The sequence below is a fragment of the Martes martes genome (genome assembly GCF_963455335.1).
Source record: "Martes martes genome assembly, chromosome: 11".
Taxonomy (NCBI): Eukaryota; Metazoa; Chordata; class Mammalia; order Carnivora; family Mustelidae; genus Martes; species Martes martes.
The window spans coordinates 84,598,694-84,624,748 of record NC_137899.1 but is presented as its reverse complement, the minus strand read 5'-3'; the positions used below and the strand labels follow the sequence as shown (position 1 = coordinate 84,624,748).

Below are 26,055 nucleotides of genomic sequence, written 5' to 3'. Positions count from 1 at the left end.
CTTAAACAATAATGAAAGAATATGATTAGCTAATGAATGATTACAAAATGCTTTGCAAATATAAAGTGTTATACAGACATAATAATTAAGAAGCACTGTGTTAAGAGCAACAGAAAGCAAATCAGGGAGAAAAGAAAGGAGAGCCGTGACTGAGGACAACTTGCAGCTCTGGCTGACTCCCTGCCGGCCAGAACACTCACATTCCTCCAATGGTGACAGTGGCACATGTCCGCTCTGAAAAGGCAGGCACCGTCTCCGTGGCTGGGCTGGCCGGTCTAATGTAGTCCACAGTCACATTGACCTGCAAATAAAGAATCAAGGGAGTTAAGGTTGAGAGTCTGCAACACAGCTCACTAGCAGCTACATGTGCCTGCCCAGTTGTGAAAGATCACCTCACCCAACCCAGTTGGATTTTCTGCGCCAAACATTTTAAAAAACAAAAGCTGAAAGCTGAACCCCAGACTGGGAAAAAATATCTGCAAACACCTTATCTGACAGAGGACTGTTCACCAAAATATGCAAAGAAGTCCTAAAAATCAACAGTAAGAAAATGAACAACTGATTTAAAAATGGGCTGAAGACGTGGACATCTCACCAAAGAAGGCCTTCAGAGGGCGACAATGTTCTCCATCGTTTATCACTGGGGAAAGAGAAATTACAAAACTATCACACTACAACTATGCTGGGGTGGTCCACGTCTAAACGCCAACAACAAACGCTGGCGTGGGTGTGCGGCAGCAAGGACTCTCATTCATTGTTAGTGCGAATGCAAAACAGCGCAACTACTTTCAAAGCCAGTTTCGTGGTTTCTTATAAAACTGAACATATTTTACCATACGTGCCTCGGTATTTATCCAAATGAGCTGAAACTTATGTCTATACAAAAACCTGGATAAGCATGTTTACAGCATCTTTACTCATAACTGCTGAAATTTGGAAGCAACTAAGTTGTCCTTCAGCAGATGAACATACAAACACACTGTGCTACATCCAGACAATGGAGTATTATTCAGCACCAGAAAGAAATGAGGGGGCACCTGGGTGGCTCAGTTGTTAGGCGTCTGCCTTCGCCTCAGGTCATGATCCCAGGGTTCAGGGATCGAGCCCTGCATCAGGCTCCCCCTCAGCGGGAAGTCTGCTTCTCCCTCTCCCACCTCCCCTGCTTGTGTTCCCTCTCTCGTTGTCTTATAAATAAATAAATTCTTTAAAAAAATAAAATAAAAAAAACAGAAAGAAATGAGCTCTCATGCCATAAAAAGACATAGAGGAACCTTAAATGCCTATTGCTAAGAGAAAGAAACCAACCTGAAAAAAAGGGACATATTGTATGGTTCCAATTATGTGACATTCTGGAAGAGGCAAAATTATAAAGAATGAGATCAGCAGTTGCTGGGGGTCAGGGGAAAGAGAGATGGATGAACAGGAAAAGCACAGGGGATTTTTAGGGCAGTGAAACTATTCTGTTATCAGACAATAATGATGGACACATGCCATTACACATTTCTCAAAACTCAGAGAATGCAGAACACTGAGAGTGAACCCATTTAACTATGGACTTTAAGTGGTGATCTATCAACGTAGGTTCATCAATTTTAACAAATGTACCACCCTGCTAGGGGCTGGTGACAGTGGGGGAGGCTGTGCTTGTGAGGAACGAGGGCATAAATGGGAACTCTCCACTTTCTGTTCGATTTTGCTATGAACCTAAAACTGCTCTAAAAATTTAAAAGACTGATACCAAAAGAGAAAGACAAATGGCTGGACATTTAAGGTCCCACGGATATTACACTTGACAGAAAAGAGGTTGGAAATATTCCTGCAGGACTCCTAGATAACATTATGTAGAGCAGTTCTTTAACCTTTTCAGACTCCCTTGAAGATCTGTTTTTTAAAAATATGAAATGCCTCTACAGAAAAACTGCATGTTATTTTAGTCTACCACAACTTTTCCAGAACCAAGTTAAGAAACATCAAGGAAAACAAACAAGATGACAGTCACAAGGATGCTCGGGACTGGTATCACAGCACATAAATAAAACGACACAGCTAACCACACCCAGTGCCGGTACAGTTGAAGGTAGGAAGTTTGGAGAAAAATAACAACGACTGAATGGGCCAGAAAAACTTTAAATTTCAAATGAAGAAAGGATAGGTATACAAATAGGTTAGGAAGCTAGGAATCTAAAATGAGAAAGTTGTTGAATCCTAATATACAATATAAGGATATGGGCATACCGAACAATGAGCTTTCTTTATGAAAACATTTAAGAAGGAACAAGTATGTAGTATCCATTAATAAACATGCAGTGTCTGTTTTACAGAATTAAGGTATATGGCTGGTTTTGGCCATGGTCAAGGCTTACATATCTGCATGGAAGAAAATACACTAGATCAAGCATCCTGAAGTCATCCTCATAGTCAAAGTCTAGAATCTCGTTTTCTAAACATGTCTTTAGTTCCCACTGATCAGCTTAAAGACAGCATATTGAATAGACATCAAGTTCAGCCACAGTGCTGGTGAGCATGATTAAAATCCTTTCAAACTGTCTGTTCCTCAAAAACTCATTTTAAAAATGAATACAGAAATTTTGAAAAGGACAGCTGCCTCAAAATTCGGACTGTCAGATCACTCATTTGAACACTCCATCTAATCACGGTTTAAAAGCAACAGGGAGCCCTATCACAGAGAAAGCCAGTTAAGGACTGAAGGTAAGGTAAATTATGAGAAGTACTGACAGAACACAACAAGACAGACAAGAAGAAAATATACAGAAGACCCTTAAAGTCAGATATATACACTGAAATTGTTGCTAGGTCTCATCGACTTGTCTAAAGCTAAGGAGATGGGTACCTTTGAGGGATATGATCAGACTAGGGGCAGGGATGGGATTTAACAACTAGGCCCTCCTTCAGTAAGGTTTTAATAGTTTCCCTGTATGCAGCCAGAGTTAATACAAAAAAAGACAGAGCAAGGAAATAGAGGGGCTACAAACAGAAGCACAGCTGACTCAAATTCCTAGGAGAGGAAAAGCTTGTCCCCAACTTACCTGCAGTGACACATCCTGGAACTCTGTACCCTGGCAAGGCCCTACAACTAACTTATAGAAGCAGGAAGAAAGCCAGGAGAGCACATGGAAATCTGTTTAAGTCATGGCAAAATCACACAGGAAACTGGCAGTATACAGGAGCTAAACCTCAAGGGTGCCCACACCATGGAATGTAAAGGAATTTAGGGCTAAGTTTAAAAAGGGCATAGCCACAGAATATGGTGGAACTGGGGGCATTCGGCGTGAAGCCAAAAATTATGTGGAACTGAGGAAAGAGGTCCACATACCTGTGCTCTCACCTGATCCAGCTCAAACCCACAGTTCTACTCCAATGGAAACATTCTTCCTTGCTTAAAAATAAACTATGAGGGGCGCCTGGGTGGATCAGTGGGTTAAGCCCCTGCCTTCAGCTCAGGTCATGATCCCAGGGTCCTGGGATCGAGCCCCACATCGGGCTCTCTGCTCAGCGGGAAGCCTGCTTCCTCCTCTCTCTCTGCCTGCCTCTCTGCCTACTTGTAACCTCTGTCAAATAAATAAATAAAATCTTTAAAAACATTAAAAAAATAAAAAATAAATAAACTATGAATCTCAAGGTTACCCTGCACCTGCTAATACCAAACCTCTACCTCAGCAGACAGGAGAGTAGGATAGTAGCTCTTCAGTGCAAATACACTGCACAGAGTAACATTAGCTCTTCACAGAGAGCATTAGTTCATCCAGAAGGCCAAGTGGGTAATGGTGGTGATGATGATGGTGGTGGTGGTGGTGGGTGGGTAATGATAATTAACAAAAATGAATACATGACCATCCTCCAGTTCAGAAGGCCAAAAGACACCCTATTCCAAAACTGATTTTCAGGAAAATAAGTGGGAAGACCAAACAAACAAAACTTCAATTTTCACTAACCCAAAGATTCAGTTACATTCATCTCCCAGTTAATTTCTTCCTTTATCTAGGAAAATAACTGAAAGTAAGAGATTAAAAAAGAGCTCTCTGGGGAGGGAACATTATTAAAGTAAACCTCAAATACAAATGAGGCCCTGAGAACAGCCCACAGCCAAGACACACACCTGCAGGCAGCCATGACAAACCAAGAATTAAAGTCATTGTATAATTAGCATTTATGTCCCTCTCCTGTGGATTCTGAGATCTGTTTCTCTACCTTGCAGCCATCTCTAGATACTCATCACTGACTTGTCAATCACTTAAAAAAGAGCCACAATTTAAACAGTTTCAATTAAAACGGCAAATCTTAGCAAGGTCTTTGAATAATTGATAACTAGTTTTGTGCTTATGGGTTACGTGCATACAGAATGGCAGGAGTTAAAAAGTAGCAGTTTTTGCAAATAAGTTCCTCATTTATCAAGCAAAGATACTCCTGGAAATGTTTAGTATACAAGTATTTTACATGTATATAACACAAAGGGCCTGATCTCTGATCTCTCTTTACAGCAATGACCCCAAGGAGCCCTGGGCTCTTGCTTGGTTCCACTTGTCATTCTCTCACAGAAGAGTCACATCCCATCTTTGGGTCTCACTTTTTCACCTGGAAAATTTAGAGCACTAGACTAGAATTTTACAGTATCACTGAACTCTTGAATTCCAAGAGAGCCAGATACTGTGTATTATATTGCATTTCCTTGGGCCTCTGTAATTCCTACCTTACATTTACAATATACTGAACACACAGATTGTAAGCTCCAGGAAAAGGCAGTTCATGCCTTTTACTAACACTGTCATCACAGGGCCTGTACAGGAGTAGCTGGGTATACTGTAAATACCTGTTGCATGTAACCAGAAGCCCTTTCAGACATAAAATCCTAAAGGACACCTTTGAAATGAGAAGGATCAATTTTGAGAACTACTTTGTCAAGCTGTTGACCTTTCCGCTGTTTTATATGACAAAAATGTATTTATTTAAAAGAGAGGAGAGAGAAATATTTTGAAATCATGATAAAATTTTAATCACAGCCATTCCTGTAATAGGTTGAACAAGCAAAATACATGTAATTTCCTGTATTATTTGTTTCTCAAACACATTTTCAAAGAAAAAAAAAGGGTAGAGGGCAATCTAATTTGATCCATCCTTGGTCCATTAGATTGTAGAGTATTCCTTTCAAGGACCTTGCAGAGAAATGAAGATGAAAACTTAAGACCAAATTTATATTACAATCTCTTATAAAGCATGGAAGCAATTTAGTTCAACAGAATAGCTTTAGGCCACACCTAAAGAATTGTGAGCATCTATGGATGGATATTCTTCATCCAACTGATCTCTCAAAAAGCCAAACTACCAAAGAACTTCATAGACTTTATAGTAGTGATGATAATGAAACGACAAAATGACAAAATCTGAACCATGTATAAAGGACATGGAAGAAGGAAAACAACTGCATATCCACAATATTTCCAGGTCACAGCCTGAGTTTAGTATTAATATATCTAGGGCTGTTATGTAAGGCTATTTTGCATAAGCATCATATAATCCCACCCACTATTCCACATGGCCAATCATAAATTCACTAGGAGCTGTAATAAATACCCTGCCTCTGGAAATCAGCTTTTAAATGATCCAGCACTCTCTGGGGCGTCTGGGTGGCTCAGTGGGTTAAAGCCTCTACCTTCGGCTTGGGTCATGATCCCAGGGTCCTGGGCTCGAGCCCCTCATCGGGCTCTCTGCTCAGCAGGGAGCCTGCTTCCTCCTCTCTCTGTCTGCCTCTGCCTACTTGTGATCTCTGTCTGTCAAATAAAATAAATAAAATCTTTAAAAATAAATAAATAAATAAATAAATAAATGATCCAACACTCTCATGACAGAATTTCCAGATAGTTATGAAAAGCTTCTGTGTACCCCAGAAAAGACAACACTGCCATCTGGGCAAGACCAGCTAATGCACCCAGAAGACAAAAGTAAGTAGAACAAACTATTTTACGCAGCTTAAATAAGAGCATGGACTTGAGCCCACCAGGCTGCAAGGTTTAGTTCCCAGCAATTCTACGTAAGAGCTGTGTGAGCTTCGATAAGTTACCTAACTCCTCTGTGCTTCAGTTTAACATGGGTAACTCTGCCCATCTCACAGTTATAGGAAGAAATGCATTAAGAAACACAAGGCATTTAGAACAGAGCCAGACTCAGAGTAAGCTCTATGTGCCAGTTACGTTTAGATAAACATGCACTGATTTTCTTAGAGTGCTGGGCACAAAGTTAGTGCTAAATAAGTGTATGTGAGATAAATAAGTACACGAATACATACATATATGCAAAAATAAGATGCATGTTGACTTAAATCATTAGACTACTGAAATCATTAGGTAGAAAGACTCAATTAAATACACTTTTCTCCTTAAGGAGCCACAGCAAACAAGAATATGTACTTCATACATATTCATCCCAACTTAGAGATAAGTGGGGCTTATTTTAAAGAATGATACACTATTTAGTATTTATTTATACGTTTTCTAGATTAATTTTGTAGGTACTAGTTATTGAAGATTTTATTTACCAAAGATAATTAAAGCAGAGTGTGGGAATAATCTCAATTAATAGGTTAACTAAAGATACTTTAAGAGGATACTCCTTGCCTTACTAAATCAGGAAGACAATGAACAAAGAGACCAAGTCTCCACTTATCTGGACAAAACGACCTTCCAGAATACTCCTCAATATTTATGTATGCTTAATCTTTCTTCTCTGCTAAAAAGCACCTTATGTATTAATTTAAAAATATATACATCGCATATTTTTACATTTTCAAACAAATCTTAATTACCCATTCACCTAGATACAGGATGAGCTTCAAAACAACTGCTGAGGAGGGGCCGCTTGGTCCTGCTTCTGGGCATGTGCTCAGCTTACCTCCCAGCCCAACCAGCTACTCAGATATAAGCCTCGTGGAGCCACTCAACCCCCACAATAGGACATCACACGTACCTCCCCCTAGACAGCATGGGGTCACAAGAAGACCATGAGTCACAAATGAGAGCAACATATGACATTCACATTTTCTAACAGCAACATTGAAAAGGGAAAAACAGATGAAATTATTTTTAGTCTTTCCTATTTAACTAAAAATGTCAACAAATAACCAACATGAGAAAGATACTGAGATTATTTTTCCTTTGATACAAAGTCCTTGAAATTGGTGTGCATGCTGTGGGTCTAGCACGTTTCCATCCGGACCGCGCACCTTTTAAGTGCTTGGGAGCCACCTGCCGCTCTCATCACCACCTGGGACTGCGCACACCCAGACTCTACCTTCGGGCACAAGAGTCTTAGCATCATCCTCTCTTACAGGAGACTACCTATTGTGATTCTAACTTTCTCCATTTCTTCTTGGGAGCTTCTGCTGCCTTCTCTTAAGAATTCCCTGTAAACACTCTGAAACCAAATAGGAACAAACATCTTACGAAAAAACAGGTATGAAAAATTTAAAAAGTTTACCCTTCATTATCTTAAAAAAAAAATCTGGGGGTGCCTAGGTGGCTCAGTGAGTTAAGCCGCTGCCTTTAGCTCAGGTCATGATCTCAGCGTCCTGGATCAAGCCCTGCATCGGGCTCTCTGCTCAGCGGGGAGCCTGCTTCCCCCTCTCTCTCTGCCTGCCTCTCTGCCTACTTGTGATCTCTCTCTCTCTCTGTGTCAAATAAATAAAAATCTTTAAAAAAAAAAAAAAGTTACTGGACTTGACCAGAAAGCTTTGGAATTTTCAGTTCCTAAAAACAATTTTGGATGTGAGACTAAATTTGTACAAAGGGAAAAAGAATTCCTTTAATTTATGACTATCACTGTAAAATATATTCTGTTCTGTATTTGATGAAGATACTTTTCAATCACTTCTACCATTCCAATGGCCAAGTTTTATTTATTCTTGATTTGCTGACCTAATTCTAGAATTCTTTACCTTAGGAGTTGGAATTTATTCTACTGGATGGATGGTGACTAGAAACTCAGGTTAAGGAAATACATACTTTCGTAGTGGTGATGAATACTTCTTCTGAGTATTGATTGTTATTATTAGAAAGAAATTGAGCAATTGGTGGATGTGAACTATTTATTTTTATAACCACAATCAAAAAGCTGAAATTTATGTTTCATTAGGATATCACTGAGCTCAGATCTGTCTTAAAACAATTTTTACAGAAGGCCAAACCGGGGAACCTAAGCAATTTTACAGATAATGGACAAAAAATTATACACCTACACTGCAAAGATAAGGAAACTTCTCCAATCCAGCCTTGCTGTACTGTGTAACTCCCCCCCCCCCACTTTGAAATCACTGTAATTAGGTGCTAAGGCTGGTTGTTTATTCACATATATTTATGTTGCTCTCACCCATCTATAATCACCCTTCCCAACTCCCCCAGAGTCAGAACTATTCTGAGCATATTCTAGTTCCATCAGTGGAATGTTAACCTATAGCGCTTACAAACCTCTATAAGTGCAAAGCCAAGGAGCATTTTTATTTGATGTATTTCTGACAAAATGAACTCCTTACCTCCCACCACCTTGCTGGATGGGCAGATGCTTTTATCTGTTTTGAGAGGAAAGGTAGAAATCCAGCTTAACACAGGGCCTGTGGAGATGCTGAGAGTCTCTACTGACATTAAGCATTCGTTTAAGTGGACATCACTGCCTCCTGATAAGCATTCAGTTTGGTAAATATTTAATTAAAAGCATACACAGGCATGAGATCCACAAATACATGTGAAAACATTTTATATAAGGACCCATTAGAGACTGGCAAAGATTGCTAGAAGTGGTGACTTGACAACCGTAACATTAAAATGGTCTCAAAATATTCCTTAGTTTATGTATGAGGTAAATAACGGCACATATACAGTTTCGAAAACACAGCTCTGACAACTGAAAATATTTCAAGTAAATCTGATGAGGATCACAGAAAAACAGAGACCACTATATGAAAATAACCACATAGCTGCCAGTATTTTCATTAATCCTCTAGAATCTTCAGTCCTTACAAGCATGCAAATATATATAAAAAGTATAATCTGTGTTTGCATGAATGCTCCATCATCTTATTCATTACCATATCATGGTGTGACTCATCCCAATACCTAATTATAATAGTGAGGCCCCACAAGTAATACTGGAAACCGCCCCATGTGTCTCCCATATGGTCCTTCTTACTCCTCATCAGAGCTGCCATCTCCCACTGCTTTCCTCCAGAGGATGGAAGTTGCGCGAGGGTCTTTTTTTCTCCCCTGTACAAGTGTCAGTCACAGGCATCTGTGTCCAAAATTTCCAAGGTCAGCAGCAGTCAGGGGAAATTAAATCATTTCATCCAGAACTCTCCCTGGAGGAGTTCCAGCCACACAAGCAGCACAAATACACAGAGATCCTTATGTCTTTGTGTAGAATACACACAATGTCACTCAGTCTTTAAAACAACAGCAGTCATAAAACGGAGAGGCTCAAGGATATGAAGAAAGAGGATTTGCTTAATGGCATCTGAGAAGAAGAAATACTGGGGGGAAGGGGGATATTATTAAGACATGGATAAAAACAAAAATTATACTTTCTCTGCAAATATATGCCAGTCTATGAAGAAAATGTCTCCTCTCACCAATAGGCCAAACAGGGGAACTTAAGCAATAAAGTGGGGGCTAACATATTCACCTTGTCAAGAGTTCCAATAAATCCTTATTGCTCTGGGGGCCAGGTGTTGCTTGGGTGAGCAAAGCCAGTAGAGAAAAGCCATCCTGCATTCACTATAGTTCAAAGCACACCCATTTCTCCAGCATGCCCATGAGCTAGCACTTAGAAGTCACTCAGACAAAGGGAATATATATTCAGGTAAATTAACTAAAGGGGTGAACTGGACTAAAAGAAGTGTATCATCATGATCTCTAAGGAGAATTAGGAAGAAACATATAGTAATTCTTAAGGACTGTCTGCCAGTGGCACAAAGAAAAATAGCCAAAGGATATAGCTTTTCTGTATTTATATAAATTATTCTTGGTTTTGATGCAAAGAAAAGATTGCAAGATAAACAGATGTTAACATCATAGGTCTTTCTTCCTTTAGATAGATCACCCTCTCCCTGTATTTCACAGAGAAGACAGAGGCCTACTAAATGAAACGAAGTTCCTTGATCAAAGGCACAGCGTGCACACAGCAGTAACACCTAAGGTCAATGCCTGAAACTACACACAGAGCCTGATCAAAGACCATCCTACATTGCATCTGTGTGTCCACCTCCAAATCCAGGTCTTTTGACTTGTATGCAGCCACTGTTTAAAAAATGAAAACAAAAAAACCCCCCAAAAAACAAAAAGCAAAACAACAAAAAACAGTTTATATGCATACAGTCAACTCCCCACCCCACAAATACATATTTGGAAACCAGGTAAACATAGAAATGGATGATAACCCTATGTCAAATGCATTACTTGCATACCTAACGGCCTAAAATTCATGCAACTGAGCTCTAGGCAGCTATATGGAGAAGTCTTCTCTGAGACTCCTGGTTCCCCAGTCTCCACTGCTAACCCTTCAGAGACAGGAAGTAGAAAAATTGCTCAGATTCTTCAAAAAAATAAAAAATAAAAAACAGAACTACCATAAGAACCAGCAATTCTACTTCTGGGTATCTTTAACTGAAGGAGCACCTGGGTGGTACAGTCAGTTAAGGGTCTGACTCTTGGTTTGGGCTCAGGTGGTGATCGCGGGGTCGTGGGATGGCTCCCCACTCAGCGTGAGGTCTGCTTAAGTTTCTCTTCCTGCCTCTTCCTCTGCCCCTCCCACCCCGCTCCGCACACACATTCTTCTTCTCTCTCTCTCTCTGTAAAAAATAAATAAATCATAAAAAAAAAAAATAGGATAGAAAGCAGGGCCTCAGAGATATTTGTATCCCATGTTCACAGCAGCATTACTCACAATAACCAAAAAGTGGAAGCAACCAAAATGTTCACTGATGGATAAATGGATAAACAAAAAGTGGTGTATGTCGTGTATACTTGCAATAGGATACCATGGCCTTAAAAAGGAAGGACACTCTGACACATGCTATTACTTGGACGAACCTCAAGGACATTATACTAAGTGAAATAAGCCAGTCACAAAAAGAAATACTGCATGAGTCCATTTACATAGGGTATCTAGAGTAGTCAAACTCAAAGAAATAAAGCAGAATGGAGGCTGCTAGGGGGCTAGAGCGAGGAGGGAACGGGGAAATGCTGTTAAATGGGTGAACCACTTCAGTTGTGCAAGATGGAAGAGTTCTGGAGTTTAGTAGTGCTGAGTTATGCAATCACATGATACACTTAAAAATGGTTGTGATCATACATTTTTGTGATGGGCATTTTACCACAATTAAATACATGTTTTTTGTTTGTTTTTTTGCTTAGGATTTTCTTCCCACGCACATTCCATTAGGCAGTAACCTAGCAGCAGCAGCCAGGTAAAGGTCAGACAACTCTTATCTCATACCTAGCCAACTCCAGAATCTCAAGAGGATACTCCCATCACATTCCCAGAAAACAGATGTTTACCCAAAGGCAATAATAATGAGAAGTTATGTCCATAACCCATTGAAATAAAGGAGCAGTCTCGGGCGGTTGTGGAGGACAAATTATTCCACCCTTCTCAGGATATGAAATACCTTTATGTATTTTTCTGCTTTCTGAACAGAAGAGGAATTCAAGCTACATGTCTAGGTACCACAAGTCTAACTAAATGTTGCCTGCTTCACCATTTCTCAGCAGCAGTCATAGAGTAAGACAGAGTAATCTACAGCTCATTGACTTCCTATAAAATTGTCAAATGATTTTGGATGTGTTGGTTGTGCTTGGACACATTTCCTCCAGGAGGAATAGACCTCTCTTAGAGATCTGAAAGTGTAGATCTAGATTTGGGGGGAATTTTCATTGCGTCCCACCATAATTTTTCCACCCCCCATCTGATTCTCCAGTTGAATCTAATCACTACTACCCGTGCTTTTATCTAATGAGCCTTCAACTTTCATGTGCTTCTCTAAGCGCTATTTTCCAACTGCTGGCAGAAATTGGTACAATATCTTTGGAAGTCAAATTGACAACTGTACCAACACTTACTATGTAGATGTCCTTTGACCCAGCAATTTCACTTTAAGGAATTTAGTCTATAGAAACAAAGATGTATGTGCAAGGACTCTGTCCTTTGCATTCATGGTAGTTTAGCACAAAAGCATAATTACAAGTTGTGATCTATCTCTCATAGCAGCCCACGAGTTCCAAGTTGGTAGTGGCCATGGCTCTTTTTTTCCACCAGTGTATTACCAGTACTTTTCAGTAAACATCCCATGGCTGTTGAAAACAAGGGAGATCTATGCACTCTGTTTTGGAAACATGGCCAAATAAAAAAGCAAATGTGCAATGGTACATATAATACAATCCTATTTGGGGAAATTCAGGACACAGAAAGATAATCCAGAGGAACATACCTAACAAACTGTAGGAATATACCTACGATTATAGGGTACATTCAGTTCTTTTTACACCATGAATTTCCAAGATTAAAATTTGTAAGTTACATTTCAAAGAGGAAAAATAAGATTAAAGTTAAGGGAAAAATGGCTAGTTGCAATAAAAATATAAAAAAGAGAACATGTACCTTTATTCAGAGCAACAACAACAAACTAGCCTGCTCAAACCAGACATTTCAATGCTGAATACATATTTACATCACACTAGTTCCCAGGCTGTGGCCAGTGTCACCATTTGGTAGTGTCTGCCAACCAATAAGAATTATGCAGGGCAGGCTAAACACTGTTAGAAGGACACAATCATGAGGGCTTCCGGGTGCCCAGTGGTGTACTGTTTCCATGGCAGGTGGGCATCGCTATCTGCAAATGAACTGCCAATCTCACTGTGAGCTGATAATGATGCTGCTGCCACCACCTGCCTGCCATATGTTTTCTCTACCTGTCATGTAACAAGGAACTGCATTTTGGCATGCTGGTCACTGACAAGTCCGACACTACTGGTCTATGTTTGTTATATCTAGCTGCAGCCCTTCAGGTAGCTGAGGAACAGTGGATGAAAGATACAAAGTATTACTCTACTGACCATTCACTAAGCCCCAGTATTTTGCAGCAGGCTAACCTGCTGTTCTTTCTTTATTCTAAGGCCAACAGTTAGTAATGTCTGAAGGGCTGTGCCCCATCCCCAATTCATGCCCTGATCCTGTATCCCACTGGTAGAGCGGACAAGGAGGACAGATTTCCCACTGCAACAAACTGACTTCATTCTGTCTCCCTAAATCGTCACAGAATAGTCAATAAAACCTGATGTCAACCCATGGGGTTTCCTTTTTTAGTACAATGTACTGTACAGATCAGCGAAGGCTGTGACATCATGAGCCAAGAACTGGTGGTAATGGACCACTGTCTCAGAGCAGCAAATAATCTGAAGATAATCAAATATGGTAAAATATGTTTGGTGTGCCAATAAACTGCCACCAGTCACTGCCCTACTATACCTCTAACTCATACATTCCAGTCTGTATCTAACAGAGAATCTCAAAATATAAGGCTTGCTAGCTATACCTAGGCAACAATCTAGTAACTAGTTTCCAAAAAGGAGAGTCGGAGATTTTCAAAACCAAGTTTAGATAACACATAGTGAACATACAAATGGAATCAATCACACATGTTAACCAAGTGTCTTGCATTCCCATTAAAAATGGGAACTTAAAGGTGATTATCCAACAGCACTTTCATGAATTATCAAGTCACTGTGCAAGCATGTATTTCCCTTAATGAGGGGACTCCTCATACATTTCAAGGGCCGCCCCTACCATCCATTACTTAACTCACTGGGTAAAATGTCAACCAGCAATAGCATCAAGAAACAAATACCAAGTGCTTCTCGTCATTCATTCAGCAGCCATTCCACCAACAGAGAGATGTACCCTTTCACCTCTGAAATAAAATTTACATAAAATTCACCAGTGTAACCATTTTATTTTATTTTTAAGATTTTATTTATTTATTTGACAGAGAGAGAGAGATCACAAGTAGGCAGAGAGGCAGGCAGAGAGAGAGGGGGAAGCAGGCTCCCCGCTGAGTAGAGAGACCAGATGTGGGGCTTGATCCCAGGACTCTGAGATCATGACCTAAGCCAAAGGCAAAGGCTTAACCCACTGAGCCACCCAGGCACCCCCAGCGTAACCATTTTAAAGTATACCAGTTCAGTGGGTTTTAGTATATTCACAACTCTGTAAACCATCACCATTATCTAATTCCAGAACACTTTCATCACCCAAAAAGAAATCCTCTATACATTAAGTAGTCACTCCTCATTCCCTCCTTCCCCTAGCTCCTGGGAAATGTTAATCTACTATCTCCTTGCGTCTGCCTGTTCTGGACATTTCACATAAATGGAAACATAGAGGAAGTGGTCTTTTGCGTGCTCTCTCACATGGTATAATGCTTTTAACATCCGTCCAGGTTGTTCCACAGATTAGTACTCGATGTCCTTTTATGGCAGAGTATGTGTACTTACGTGTGTATACCATATTTCATCTATGAAGATACACTTTTTTTTTTAAGATTTTATTTATTTAACACAGAGAGAGAGAGATCACAAGCAGGCAGAGAGGCAGGCAGAGGGGAAGGGGAAAGCAGGCTCCCTGCTGAGCAGAGACCCTGATATGGGGCTCGATCCCAGGACCCTGAGATCATGACCTGAGCCAAAGGCAGAGGCTTAACCCACTGAGCAACCCAGGCGCCCCTGAAGATACACTTTTGAGACTGCAGCCATAATAAGAGAAAGTGCATGGAGAACCACTTTAATAAGATCTTATTCTAGTAACAATAATCTTGCTTTTTGTAATACCATGAAGTGCCTTGAGAATCAGCTGAGAGAGCAACTGACGGCATATGCAGAAGATTTATCATTAACAAACACAAGGAAGCCCTCTGAATCAAATCATATAAGATAACGATTTTAATCCCCTCATCTATCCAGTTCAGAGAACCCCAGATTTGACTTTTGAAAAAAGCCACTCTTTGGTAAGAAGGAAGAACTCTTTTGGTGCCTAAGTCTCAGGAGGTGCTCCCTGAGTCATTAACCAATCGAGCAGCTACTTCACAGGAGCACAAGCTTCCTCACAACAGGTCCTTTGGTTAGGACAAACCGCACAGCACCACTGTTTAGACACAGTATGTTTACATACAGTATCTGTGGGTTTACATACAGAGTCTATGTAAAGATTCTTCCCAAAATTACAATCCCTAGAGGCTTCTACCCTCTCACTAGCTATGTGTGCTTCTATTTTCTCGCACACACTCAACTCACTTAAAACGAACTGGACTACATTTCAGGATTCAAGGACTCCTACATCTTCATTACTTGGCTTGTTCGACTACATCCTTGGCACACATGGCGATGCATCTCTCCCTCATGTGTTACATATGGTAAATTCTACGTGAGTCTTCTCCTACCAGCTGACCTATACCTCTCCTGCCTCCACCTCTAAGAGTCCACAATGGAAAAACTAATGAGAAATTCTTCCACAGCACAGTAGTTAGTGTAGGAATAAACAGAAAGACCCAATGAACCCTTCTCCATAATTTGGCATGGAAAGAATTTTTGTTCTTGTGCTACTAAAGAAAAATCTCTCTTTCTCTCTCTTCTCATGAGATGTCATCTCAAAAACAGGACAGTTGGTTTACTCATCAGATAATTTTCTGAGTTATAAATTGATCTGTTCATTAAAAGACCGGCCTAACAAGACAGTGATGATATTTAAAATATTCTGTCAAATACAGAATTACCATACAAGTTTAGACAATTTCATGGGAAATAAGAACAAATCCAAAACTTCTAGCAGCTCCCGACACAACTACCAAGATGACACTAGAAAATCAGCAACTGAGGTTTATTGCAATAAGACTTTATTGCAACCACTGGCCACAATCTTTGTGCAAACTACCTAAAGGAGAGACTTCTCAATCTCAAAAGAATCATCTAAAGCCCAATCATTTAAAGAGTACCTTCCAGAACAACCACTAGGTATAAGAAATAGAAATTAAACTTACTATGTTAGAAAAAGATCAAGCAAAACTGCTACATGTATATGTACATACATACACACACACACACAAGAAATCAAACAGCAACATATTAAATATATTAAAGAACAACACTGAAATTTCAGGTTAATTAAGTGCTGAAACAGAAAAGATGGGTCCATGGTAAGATCCTTATTTTCACTGTAAAAGATAAACTAATATGCATAGATATGTTTAGTTTAAATAAACTGATGGGGGCACCTGGGTGGCTCAGTGGGTTAGGCCTCTGCTTTTGGCTCGGGTCATGATCTCAGGGTCCTGGGATCGAGCCCCTCATCAGGCCCTCTGCTCGACAGGGAGCCTGCTTCCCCCCGCCTCTGTCTGCCTCTCTGCCTACTTATGATCTCTCTCTCTCCCTCTGTCAAATAATTAAGTAAAATTTAAAATAAATAAATAAACTGATGTATTTATAAATATAATGTACAAAAGAAATGGTTATAACTGACAGAAGGTTATAAATTGAAATGCTTTATCATATCTAATAAAGTGAGTATTCTTAGTGAATGACATCTGCTAAAATTCCTACAAGTAAACATCAAGATAAACATAATTTAGCAACGAAATCAGTAAAATATTCAATGATAGGTATGGGGTTCAAAAGTCTGAAAAAGTCCCATAATTAATAAGAGAGTAGGCATGTTTGAGATACTTTGATCTGGAGCAAACAGGGAGAACAGAGGTGAATTAACAGGTATTGATCTAATAGGCAACTCCCAAATCTGAAAAGAATGAATATAACAAATTTTTAATAATTCCACAATTTATTAGTAGTCAATCAATATCTGTAAGCAAGAGGCCCACCCCTTTCTTCATTTTTGCTTCTCTTGAACACTGGGAGAATACTTTTTTTTAGGTGCTTGGAAGCAGCTGGGCTATGGAACAGAAGGAAGACACAGTAACATCAACAACAGTTATTCACACAAGTTAAATAATATGTCCCCCAAATATGCAATAGTGTCCTTCTGCAATGCAAAATGGCAAAGTCATACAATCTGGAATTAGGCTAGCTTAGAAAGAGTAGGAATAGAAAATATATCTGTATAGTAAGTTACTTTAAAAAATGATTAAGATTTATATTACATAAAGATTTCATTTTTAAAATTCCAACTCTGCATTAGTTGATTGAGCTTTTAAGGGATAAAGTAAAAGGAATGCCATTTAAAATCAGAATGAAAGGGACCATAGTTATCCCATAAAGCAAACACATGCCACTATACAAGAGAAAGCAGATTCGGTGGAGTTATATGAATTCTCCAAATTTAAACAGCAATTCAGTGAAAGAGTTACAACTAGATCCTAAATATCAGAGCAAATAAAATCTGAGAGTACAAGAACAGTAATCCACAGTAAAATGAAGCCATTTCAGTAAATTAAATCTGTTATATGCCTAGAGAGAATTACAGTCTAGAAGGGTTAGCCCAAAAAACTTCCAAGTCTGAGTCATTTCAGAAGCTACTCTTAAAATAAATGGATGATACAAAGCAAGTGGCTAAAGGGTAGTTTATGAGATGGCTCAGACCGAGACCTCCAGCTTCTGTTATTAACTGTGGTTCCTCCAAAACTACCCAGCTTACAGCTATCTACAATAGCCACTAATCTACAATACAAGCAAATAAAAAATAAAATTACAAGGACTATTTTGTTGTTACATTGTTTTTAAACACTGAAGAGGACAATATAAAGTTTAAAAATTAAGCATTAGGGACGCCTGGGTGGCTCAATCAGTTAAGCACCTGCCTTTGGCTCAGGTCATAATCCCCAGGGTTCTGGGATCGAGTCCTGCATCAAGCTCCTTGTTCAGCAGGGAGCCTGCTTCCCCCTCTGCCTGCTGCTCCCCCTGCTTGTGCCCAGTCTCTAACAAATAAATATAAATAAAATCTTTTAAAGAAGTTAAGCATTAGAACCAAGCTAAAAGAAATGTAAGGAAAAAAAGGAATAAAATTCAAGTTTGCCATTAGACAATTAAAATCTCAGGAAACACAAAAGCTGACTGAATGAGATGAAATGCACACAACTGAAGGGGGAGAAACTAGCACATTTCTTAAATGACCAAATCCTATCTTTAAAAAGTGCTCAATACCATCAATTAAAAGACATGGGATGACTCTTCTAAACTTTAGATCCTCCCAGGTGTAAAAGTCTGTCATTTTGTATGCTCAGGGAATTGATTTGATTTTATTATACAGTATACCCTGTTTACTAAAACATAAAATAAAACTGCCCTGTCATAGGTTTAAAAACTCAAGATGATTCAATTGGTGTAATTAAATGACAGTCATTGAAATTACTACATTAAAAGGTCATTGAAGGGCAACCCTCTTGAGTCCCCTCCCCACCTCAGGAGCTCTATCACTTTTGCTATTGCTCAGTAAACCCTGCTCTGCTGCCCACCAAATTAATTAATTAATTAAAATAATTTTTAAAAATTATAATTAAAAAAAGATCATTTAAGGATGTGAGGGAGCTGTTCAGGTTACACAGTAAATTGAAAAAAATAAGGTCAAATAGACTGATTCCAGCAGAAACATATAGAAGTTTTTAAAAATCCCAAAATGTTTACAGTAATTTAAAATACTTTTATTTTTCCTTTATACTTTCCACACTTAAAATGAACATACACTGAATTTACAGCCAGGAAAAAAAGTAACCAAAGAAGAAAAGCAAGAGATCATCATCAAAGAAGAAAAACAAGAGATCATCATAGTTAAAGTATAATCTAAGGTAACATTAGTGACATTCCTGAAAAACAGTAAGCTGCATGTCACTGATAACAGGGGAAACTATACTCTCTGGCCCCACGTAGGTCTTTGTGAGGTTTATAATCAACTGACCAATTTTTATTCAGTGCTCATATGTTCTTACCTCCTTATTTTCAAAAATAACTTACAAATCAATGGTAACCGTAGGACATATCCCTCCCTCCCCTGCCAAAAACATAGATAAAAAATTTGGCAAATCACAAGCTAAGATGGAAGTCAATGGGGTTATTCACTAGAGGTTTGAAAAGCTTTCAAACTTAAGAACTAAAGGAACAGGATGATAAACCTTAGCAAGATGGTTAGAACTACCCAAAATGAAGACACTTCATTCCTCAATCATTTTTTAAAAATAAACTTAAAGAAATAAAAACGGGAGCACATAAAGAGATTTGTATCTATGGAAACTACAAAGGAATCCATCTTCTCCTAGCAGTAGGAATGCTAGTTCTACAGAGTAATGACAAAACCAGATAAAGTGCTAAGCACAGTGAAAATGAATAAAGATGAGAATTCACAGTCTAGGCCATCTAGCCAAAGGGAATCCTAAACCTAAGTTGGTTTAGTCCTTAAAAGAAAAAGGCTTCTGAAGTTTCAGATAACATGAAAGCCATCACAGAGGTGGCATCTAACACTTGTTCTGTGTACAAAAACCAAGGAGAGAAATAGACTTAATTACACTGGGGAACAAAATAAAACCTCACTACTTTCCTAAAAATCAAGCTTTCTATAACTATCTTCCTATGACAAAGGTAATTTTTGTGGGACAACAAATGACAATAATGCTGAGGATGTAAATAAAATCTGGTCATTTATTTCAATCAAAATTTTGGTTAATATGTACTTAATGGTAAAAAGGATGCCATCAGATCAATGGAAACACAAGTGACACTATGGAGAAATGACAATATAACACTGTATCTGTAGAACCAGTATGCCTACATTAAAAAAAATAATAATAAAGCAGCATTTCTACTTCATTTTGTTTGCAACATACCCCATGCTTAGCACCAGGGTAAACCCTTAATTGCTTAAGTGTTGACTAAGATATGAGCTACCAAAAATCACTCTATAATACAAATCATAACAAAACTCTCACCTGAAGTGCATCAGGGACAGTACTGTCAACAAAACATACTGCCTATGGAATTTGAAGCAAACCCACTTCATTGTATCACCTCAAATTTAATGACTACCTGAATTAACTACTCCTCAACAGTCCAGCCTTTAAAAGTAGATGTGTCAAATTTGCAAATAAATACTATCTTGAAATGTTTAATTAATTGAACTTTCATTTGGGGAGCTGAAAAGCAGGGTAGCAAATGTTTATTTCTAACCAATGATCAAACAGTATGACTGGATAGGTAAGAGTTTAGGAGACATCTCAAGGCTGAGCTTCGAGTTTGGGCGGGAGAACTGCTGGATAAGGGCATATTTGGCTCTTTATTTCCCTTCCTTTGGGTCACAGTAAATTGAATTCTCATCAGATCTCCTGCCAGTTCCCATGGGAACTCTATCAGGCTGTGAAAAATGTACCAGAATTCTCAGAAAAGAAGGAAACAGGATGTTAAGCATTCTCTCCAAGCTCTTCCTTACTCAGGCCCCACTCCCATTTCCTCTCTGAATTGGGCGACCCAAGTCAGGGCCAATAAGCACCAGGGGACCAAAAAGATAATCTCAAGAAGAAGGGCAAACAATAGACTATAATCTTGTTAGACTGGTTTTGAACGCAACAGGACCTAAGGAAAATAAAAGTGCTGGCTGCTATCCCTCATAAGTCACTCTCTGTCGTCCCCTCTCCCCCAGTTCTCCCCTTTCAGCTCCCTTTCTATCAGCCTTATCAGGACACAGAACAGAACTAGGTCATTTTATTTGTCATATTATATACTGCTCCCTGTTCTTAATTTTCCCAAGCCCTGACTCAGTAGTTTGCTATTATTGATTGAGTTCTTAGGATATGCGGAGGATTGCACTAAATGCTTAACATACATAACCTCACTTAATGCTCATGACAGGCCTGAGTTAGGTAATGCTACCCCAGAGATTCAAAACCTTGTCTGTTTGGTTCCAAAGTCCATATGCTAAACCACTACAAATAGCCAACATTAGGATATTGATTAAACATTCACTTGATATTAAATGATAAAAGAACCTCATGTAGAAGTCTAATGACGGAGGAAAACCATCATAGTGAAAGTTACAAAACAGAAAGTACCATATAATTACTGCTAAGTTGAAAATTATGCAAATACCCAAATACATAAAAAGAAGATTGGAATATATACATTCAAGTATTAACAGATGCTACCCCTGGGTGGTCGTTTCCTTTTGCTTTAATTTTTTTTTTTCAAAAATGTTTTTTTTAGAATAGAACAGTGTTGCTTTTGTGACTAACAAAATGGGCACTAAATGTTATTTGTAATGCAACAGCAAAAACAAAACTCAGTATCAAAACCAAGATGGAGGGCACCTGGGTGGCTCAGTGGGTTAAGACTCTGCCTTCGGCTCAGGTCATGATCTCAGGGTCCTGGGATCGAGCCCCGCCTCAGGCTCTCTGCTCAGCAGGGAGCCTCCTTCCCTCCCCTCTCTCTGCCTGCCTCTCTGCCTACTTGTGATCTGTCTGTCAAATAAATAAACACAATCTTTAAAAAAAAAAAAAAAAACAAGATAGAAGGGACAAGATCACCAATATTAGCAGAACACACAACTACATTTTCAAGGAGGAAAATTATGGCCACATAGAAAACTAGGATGAAATTTCACTGGAAAATTGTAAGCTTTCCCTAAATTGTACAGATCAACGACAACCATTTAGTACTTTTAAGCATGTAAAAGTGAAACACAAACGTAAGGATACTATTTTTGGTTATATGTACAAAATTTTAACTGTATTTATGATGCTAGCATTTGTGTAAAAAGGGAGAAGAATATCCACCCACCCACAAACATCTGCCCTTATAGACCTAAAATATATCTGGGAAGATTCACAAGGAAGTAGTAATAACGATTGTTTGAGAAGAAACTGAATCAGCAGGGTAGGGTAGGGTAGGGCAGAAGAGAGCTCTCCAACTATATACCCTGTATTATCATTTGAGTTTTGAACCAAATGAAATAGATTACCTACACAAAATAATTAAAATAAGAAGTGAATACCACACCAAAGAGAGAAAAACTTAAATCAATGTTATTAGTTCCCTAGTAAATAAAAGTATCCAAAAGAGAAAAGATATGGGGCCCCTGGGTGGATCAGTCAGTTAAGCATCTGCCAGGTCATGATCTCAGGTCATGATCTCGGGATCCCAGGATAGAGTCCCGCATTGGGCTCCCTGCTCAGTGGGAAGCCTGCTTCTCCTTCTCCCTCTGCCACTCCCCCAGCTTGTGCTCTCTCTCAAATAAATAAATAAAATCTTTAAAAAAAAAAAAAAGATAAAAGATATGGTAACTAATTTAAACGTCTGCCTATTTTATACAATAGTCTGTCAAAAAATATCCTAGGTTTCCATATTGGCTTTCTTGCCAAATGACTTTAAAATGTCTATTTCAGCAAATGAAGCAACCAAAGCATTCAGTTTCTTGATTTGACTATGAAAATCTTTAGGAGAAAATAAAAAAAGAATCACTGCTTTATCCATATACGTGCTTTCTAAAAATGTTATCTACATCTATTTTTTTTTAAAGTAAGGAACTTGCTATGTTAAATAAAACCACAAAAATATTTTAAATTAGGTCTTCCTGACTGCTTAAAAATTAAATTTAAAAAATCCTATAAGGAAAAGTATCTTTGCCTTGTCATGGAAATCACACCAATGCAAAGCGCAGTCTCAGAAGAAAGGGGAAAAAATGGGGACCCCAAGCCATCAACCCTGCACTACTTCTCATCACCCTGGACACACAGGATTAGAGGACAGAGATGCTGACATGGAGTTAAGGAAGAAAGAAAGCTGAATGTGAATTCCAGGAAGCTGTGCTAATACAAGGAAAAGAGGCTTCCCAAACACTCTGAAAGTCATGCAAATAGTTACTCTTTTCATAACCGATAAAATGTTCAAGCACAACACGTGTACTTGCACTCAGGGCAGCACCAAGCCGAGGTGTCATAAGAGCACCTAGCAAGGACATATATATCCTGGCCCATCAACTAGACGGAAACCTTCAGGGAAGGGAAATGCAGACTACAAAAAGTAACCGACAATTGCTTCCTCATTCATGTTTTCCCTTCTCCAAAAACAAGTTAAGAAACGACAGTTAAAGCACTTAGGGGTTTTAAACATACCACAGTATTATCTGTCCCGGAAAATTTTGTGTTCTTCCAAGAGGACCCAAGCCCAAGGAGAAACTGGAACCATCAAGCAAACTAAGTGGACCTTCTTCAGAGAGAAGCGAATACTCTATCAACTTTGGTACTGAACCAAGTTTCATGCTGCTCAGAGGAAGAACAGAAACAAGAAAAAATGACATTTAGCAAATCATTTTTTTCCTCTTAAGGCCAGAAAGGTCCCAGGGATCCTCTGTAACGGCCAAGTCAGACAGTATGGCAGATGGGGTGTGTGTACTGGAAAATGAGAGCTTGTTACAAGCTAAGGATTTTGAAGTTGTTCGTGTTGAAGGTCTAAGCACCTGTGAGGAGGGTGATGGAAAATGGAAGGCAGAGAGATGAAAGGGAAAAGGAAGAATAAACTGAAGGAGGAAGGAAAACTACAAGGAGGTTAGAGAGAGAAGGAAAGAAAGAGGGACTTTGTGTCTGTAAAGGGAGGATCAAGAGACCATCAATACCACTTTTACTCTCTCAATCGTAGAGAAAATAGTTAAGTCTACCTAGGCTTAGTGATCCTGTTAGCACTGTCCCTTTGGAAAGCTATGATTAGCGAGCACCAAACCAGAAAAACTGAAGAGCAGCACGATTCATCTTTGTCTTTTATCTTCAAAACCTTCATACAGGAGGAGTTCAAACCACATGCTGCTGTTCTTCCACAAAGCTGGCAAGACCACTGGCAAGGATAGAAACTGGTGGACAATGTGGAAGTGTGGAAAAGCGCCAGGCTGATGTCAAGGAATCAATCATTTTGATAGATTTGACTTCTAAAGCCATCATTTCAAAATTTAGTGAACGGATGAGTAATGGAAGGAAACAAACACCAGCTCTCAAAAAGGTGAAAATCATTTGAAGACAGAGGTCCTAGAAAAGCCGAAAAGAGGCCCTTGCCCCAATGGAAACTAGACTGTAACCCAGCCATAACAATTTAAACATTTCAGAGGAAAAGATACAAAAGACGCTCTGACTACAGCTCAGTAATAGAATCACAAGTAGGAAAAGAATAAATTCAATCTCCTAGTCTTCTCTTGGGGAGGGAGAAAACTGGTGCATAAGAGACCAGTGGAGCTGCTTCATAGAGGTGCTAAAGAATTGTATGATAGCTTCGCCAACTAACAGTCCTCTAGCCTTCAAAAGAATCACCCTGTGGCCATAAGACTTGGGGTGGTGGTGGTGGTGGTGGGTGTGTGGGGGTGTGTGTGGGGGTGTTTTTCCCACACACACACCTACCCTCCCTCAAATCTTAGCATTTTGTCTACCACACATACATTCATTGATATTTAAAATAAACTCTTGGTAGCAAAAGGTAAAACTTTCAGAAATGAAAAAGGATCAGGTAGGTCAATCACTGCTAACAGGACAAAACATGTTCACTATTAGGTTTAGGAACAGGTCTTCGGGATTGTCGGTCCACTCCCCTTCCACAGATAAGGAAAATAAGGACTAACATTAGAGAAGCACCCAAGGTCATAGAATTAGGACAAGATGTGCTTCAGGCCTGGGGGTCCAGGAGTCCAGGGTTTTTCTACCTTCAACCTATCCTGTGAGGTGAAGCCAGCTCCGGCCGTGGAAATCTGCCAGCTTCTCTACGGTGTGGCCCTCCCAGAGTCTCTACTGGGAGAAATAACACATTTGTCAGTAAATACAGTTATATCAGAGTCTGATTAGAGATATCAGGAGGACTAATTGAGGCTTTCTGCATATTTTTTTAGTAAGAATATCTTTTTAGAGGATGGAAAATAGATTCCTTCACATTTCACAATTAAGAAAACAAGGAACACTAAAAGAAAAGAATTCATCCCGGGGTGCCTGGGTGGCTCAGTGGGTTAAAGCCTCTGCCTTCGGCTCGGGTCATGGTCCCAGGGTCCTGGAATCAAGCCCCGTATCAGCCTCTCTGCTCTGCAGGGAGCCTGCTTCTTCCTCTCTCTCTGCCTGCCTCTCTGCCTACTTGTGATCTCTGTCTGTCAAATAAATAAATAAAATCTTAAAAAAAAAAAAAAAAAAGAATTCATCCCTAGTGTAAGAATATGAAATACATAATCTTCAGCTGCCTATCTTCCTGCCTCTTCGGTCACAGAAATGTCCTACCTCTTCACTGTAATGTGGACTGTAACTGTAGACCAGGCTGGAGGTCAGCATTTGAGATACTAGTTTGTATTTCCATCCTAAGGAACTTAAAACAGTTACTCCTAATACAGCGCTCTGCTTCCATTCCCTCTCTATACTAGCATGCCGGAAGAATCATGGCTGTCAAAACACCATACTCCTTTTACAAATAAAGAAACAGAGGCTTCATGAACACTCAGACCATACACTTAAGATTACATCTGTTAGCTGCTGAGATTCAGCCAGAAAACTAAAGAACTCCAGCGACATGTGGTACCATTTCACCAAAACTTGTTCACCTAATTTCTAATCAGTGCTCAAGTTGTTTCTGTGACTTTCTTCCCTTCTTTTCTTGTATTCCTTATTTTTCTTCTCCCTCCAACATTTTTTTAAAATAAAGCAGGGCCAGAGGTTCAGAGGTAGTGGAAACCTGGCCCGGTGGGCGAAGTCAGATGCTCTAACTGGCCTCTCTTTTCTCCGCACTCCACCATGCATCAAAGTTGAGCCTGCCAGGCTAAAAGGTACCCCATAAGCTGCAGAAATGGCAAAGTGAAGCAAGTCAGACTTACTTCCAATTCGTTCAGACTATTAGTGGAGAATAGGGCTATTACGAACCCCAAGTGAGGGGGGATGGGAACAGCAGGGAGTAGTTGGGGGCCATCAAGCTTCTGTCATTTAGAGCTTTAAAATAATGGAGAGTCAAGTAAAAAAAATAATAATTTTGCCTATTAAATCTGTCAGATCATTTTAAAAGAGAACAAATT

At 39.3% G+C, this 26,055-nt stretch overlaps 1 protein-coding gene across 2 annotated transcripts in view; it reads right to left on the bottom strand.

The window, feature by feature from the left end:
* SND1 (staphylococcal nuclease and tudor domain containing 1) overlaps positions 1-26,055 on the bottom strand; it is a 413,629-nt gene that overhangs the window by 228,436 nt on the left and 159,138 nt on the right. For both annotated transcript variants that reach the window (XM_080819055.1, XM_080819056.1), the window contains exon 12: positions 201-301. In XM_080819055.1, the coding sequence (XP_080675181.1) occupies positions 201-301 (101 nt within the window). The remainder of the gene's footprint in view (positions 1-200; positions 302-26,055) is intronic.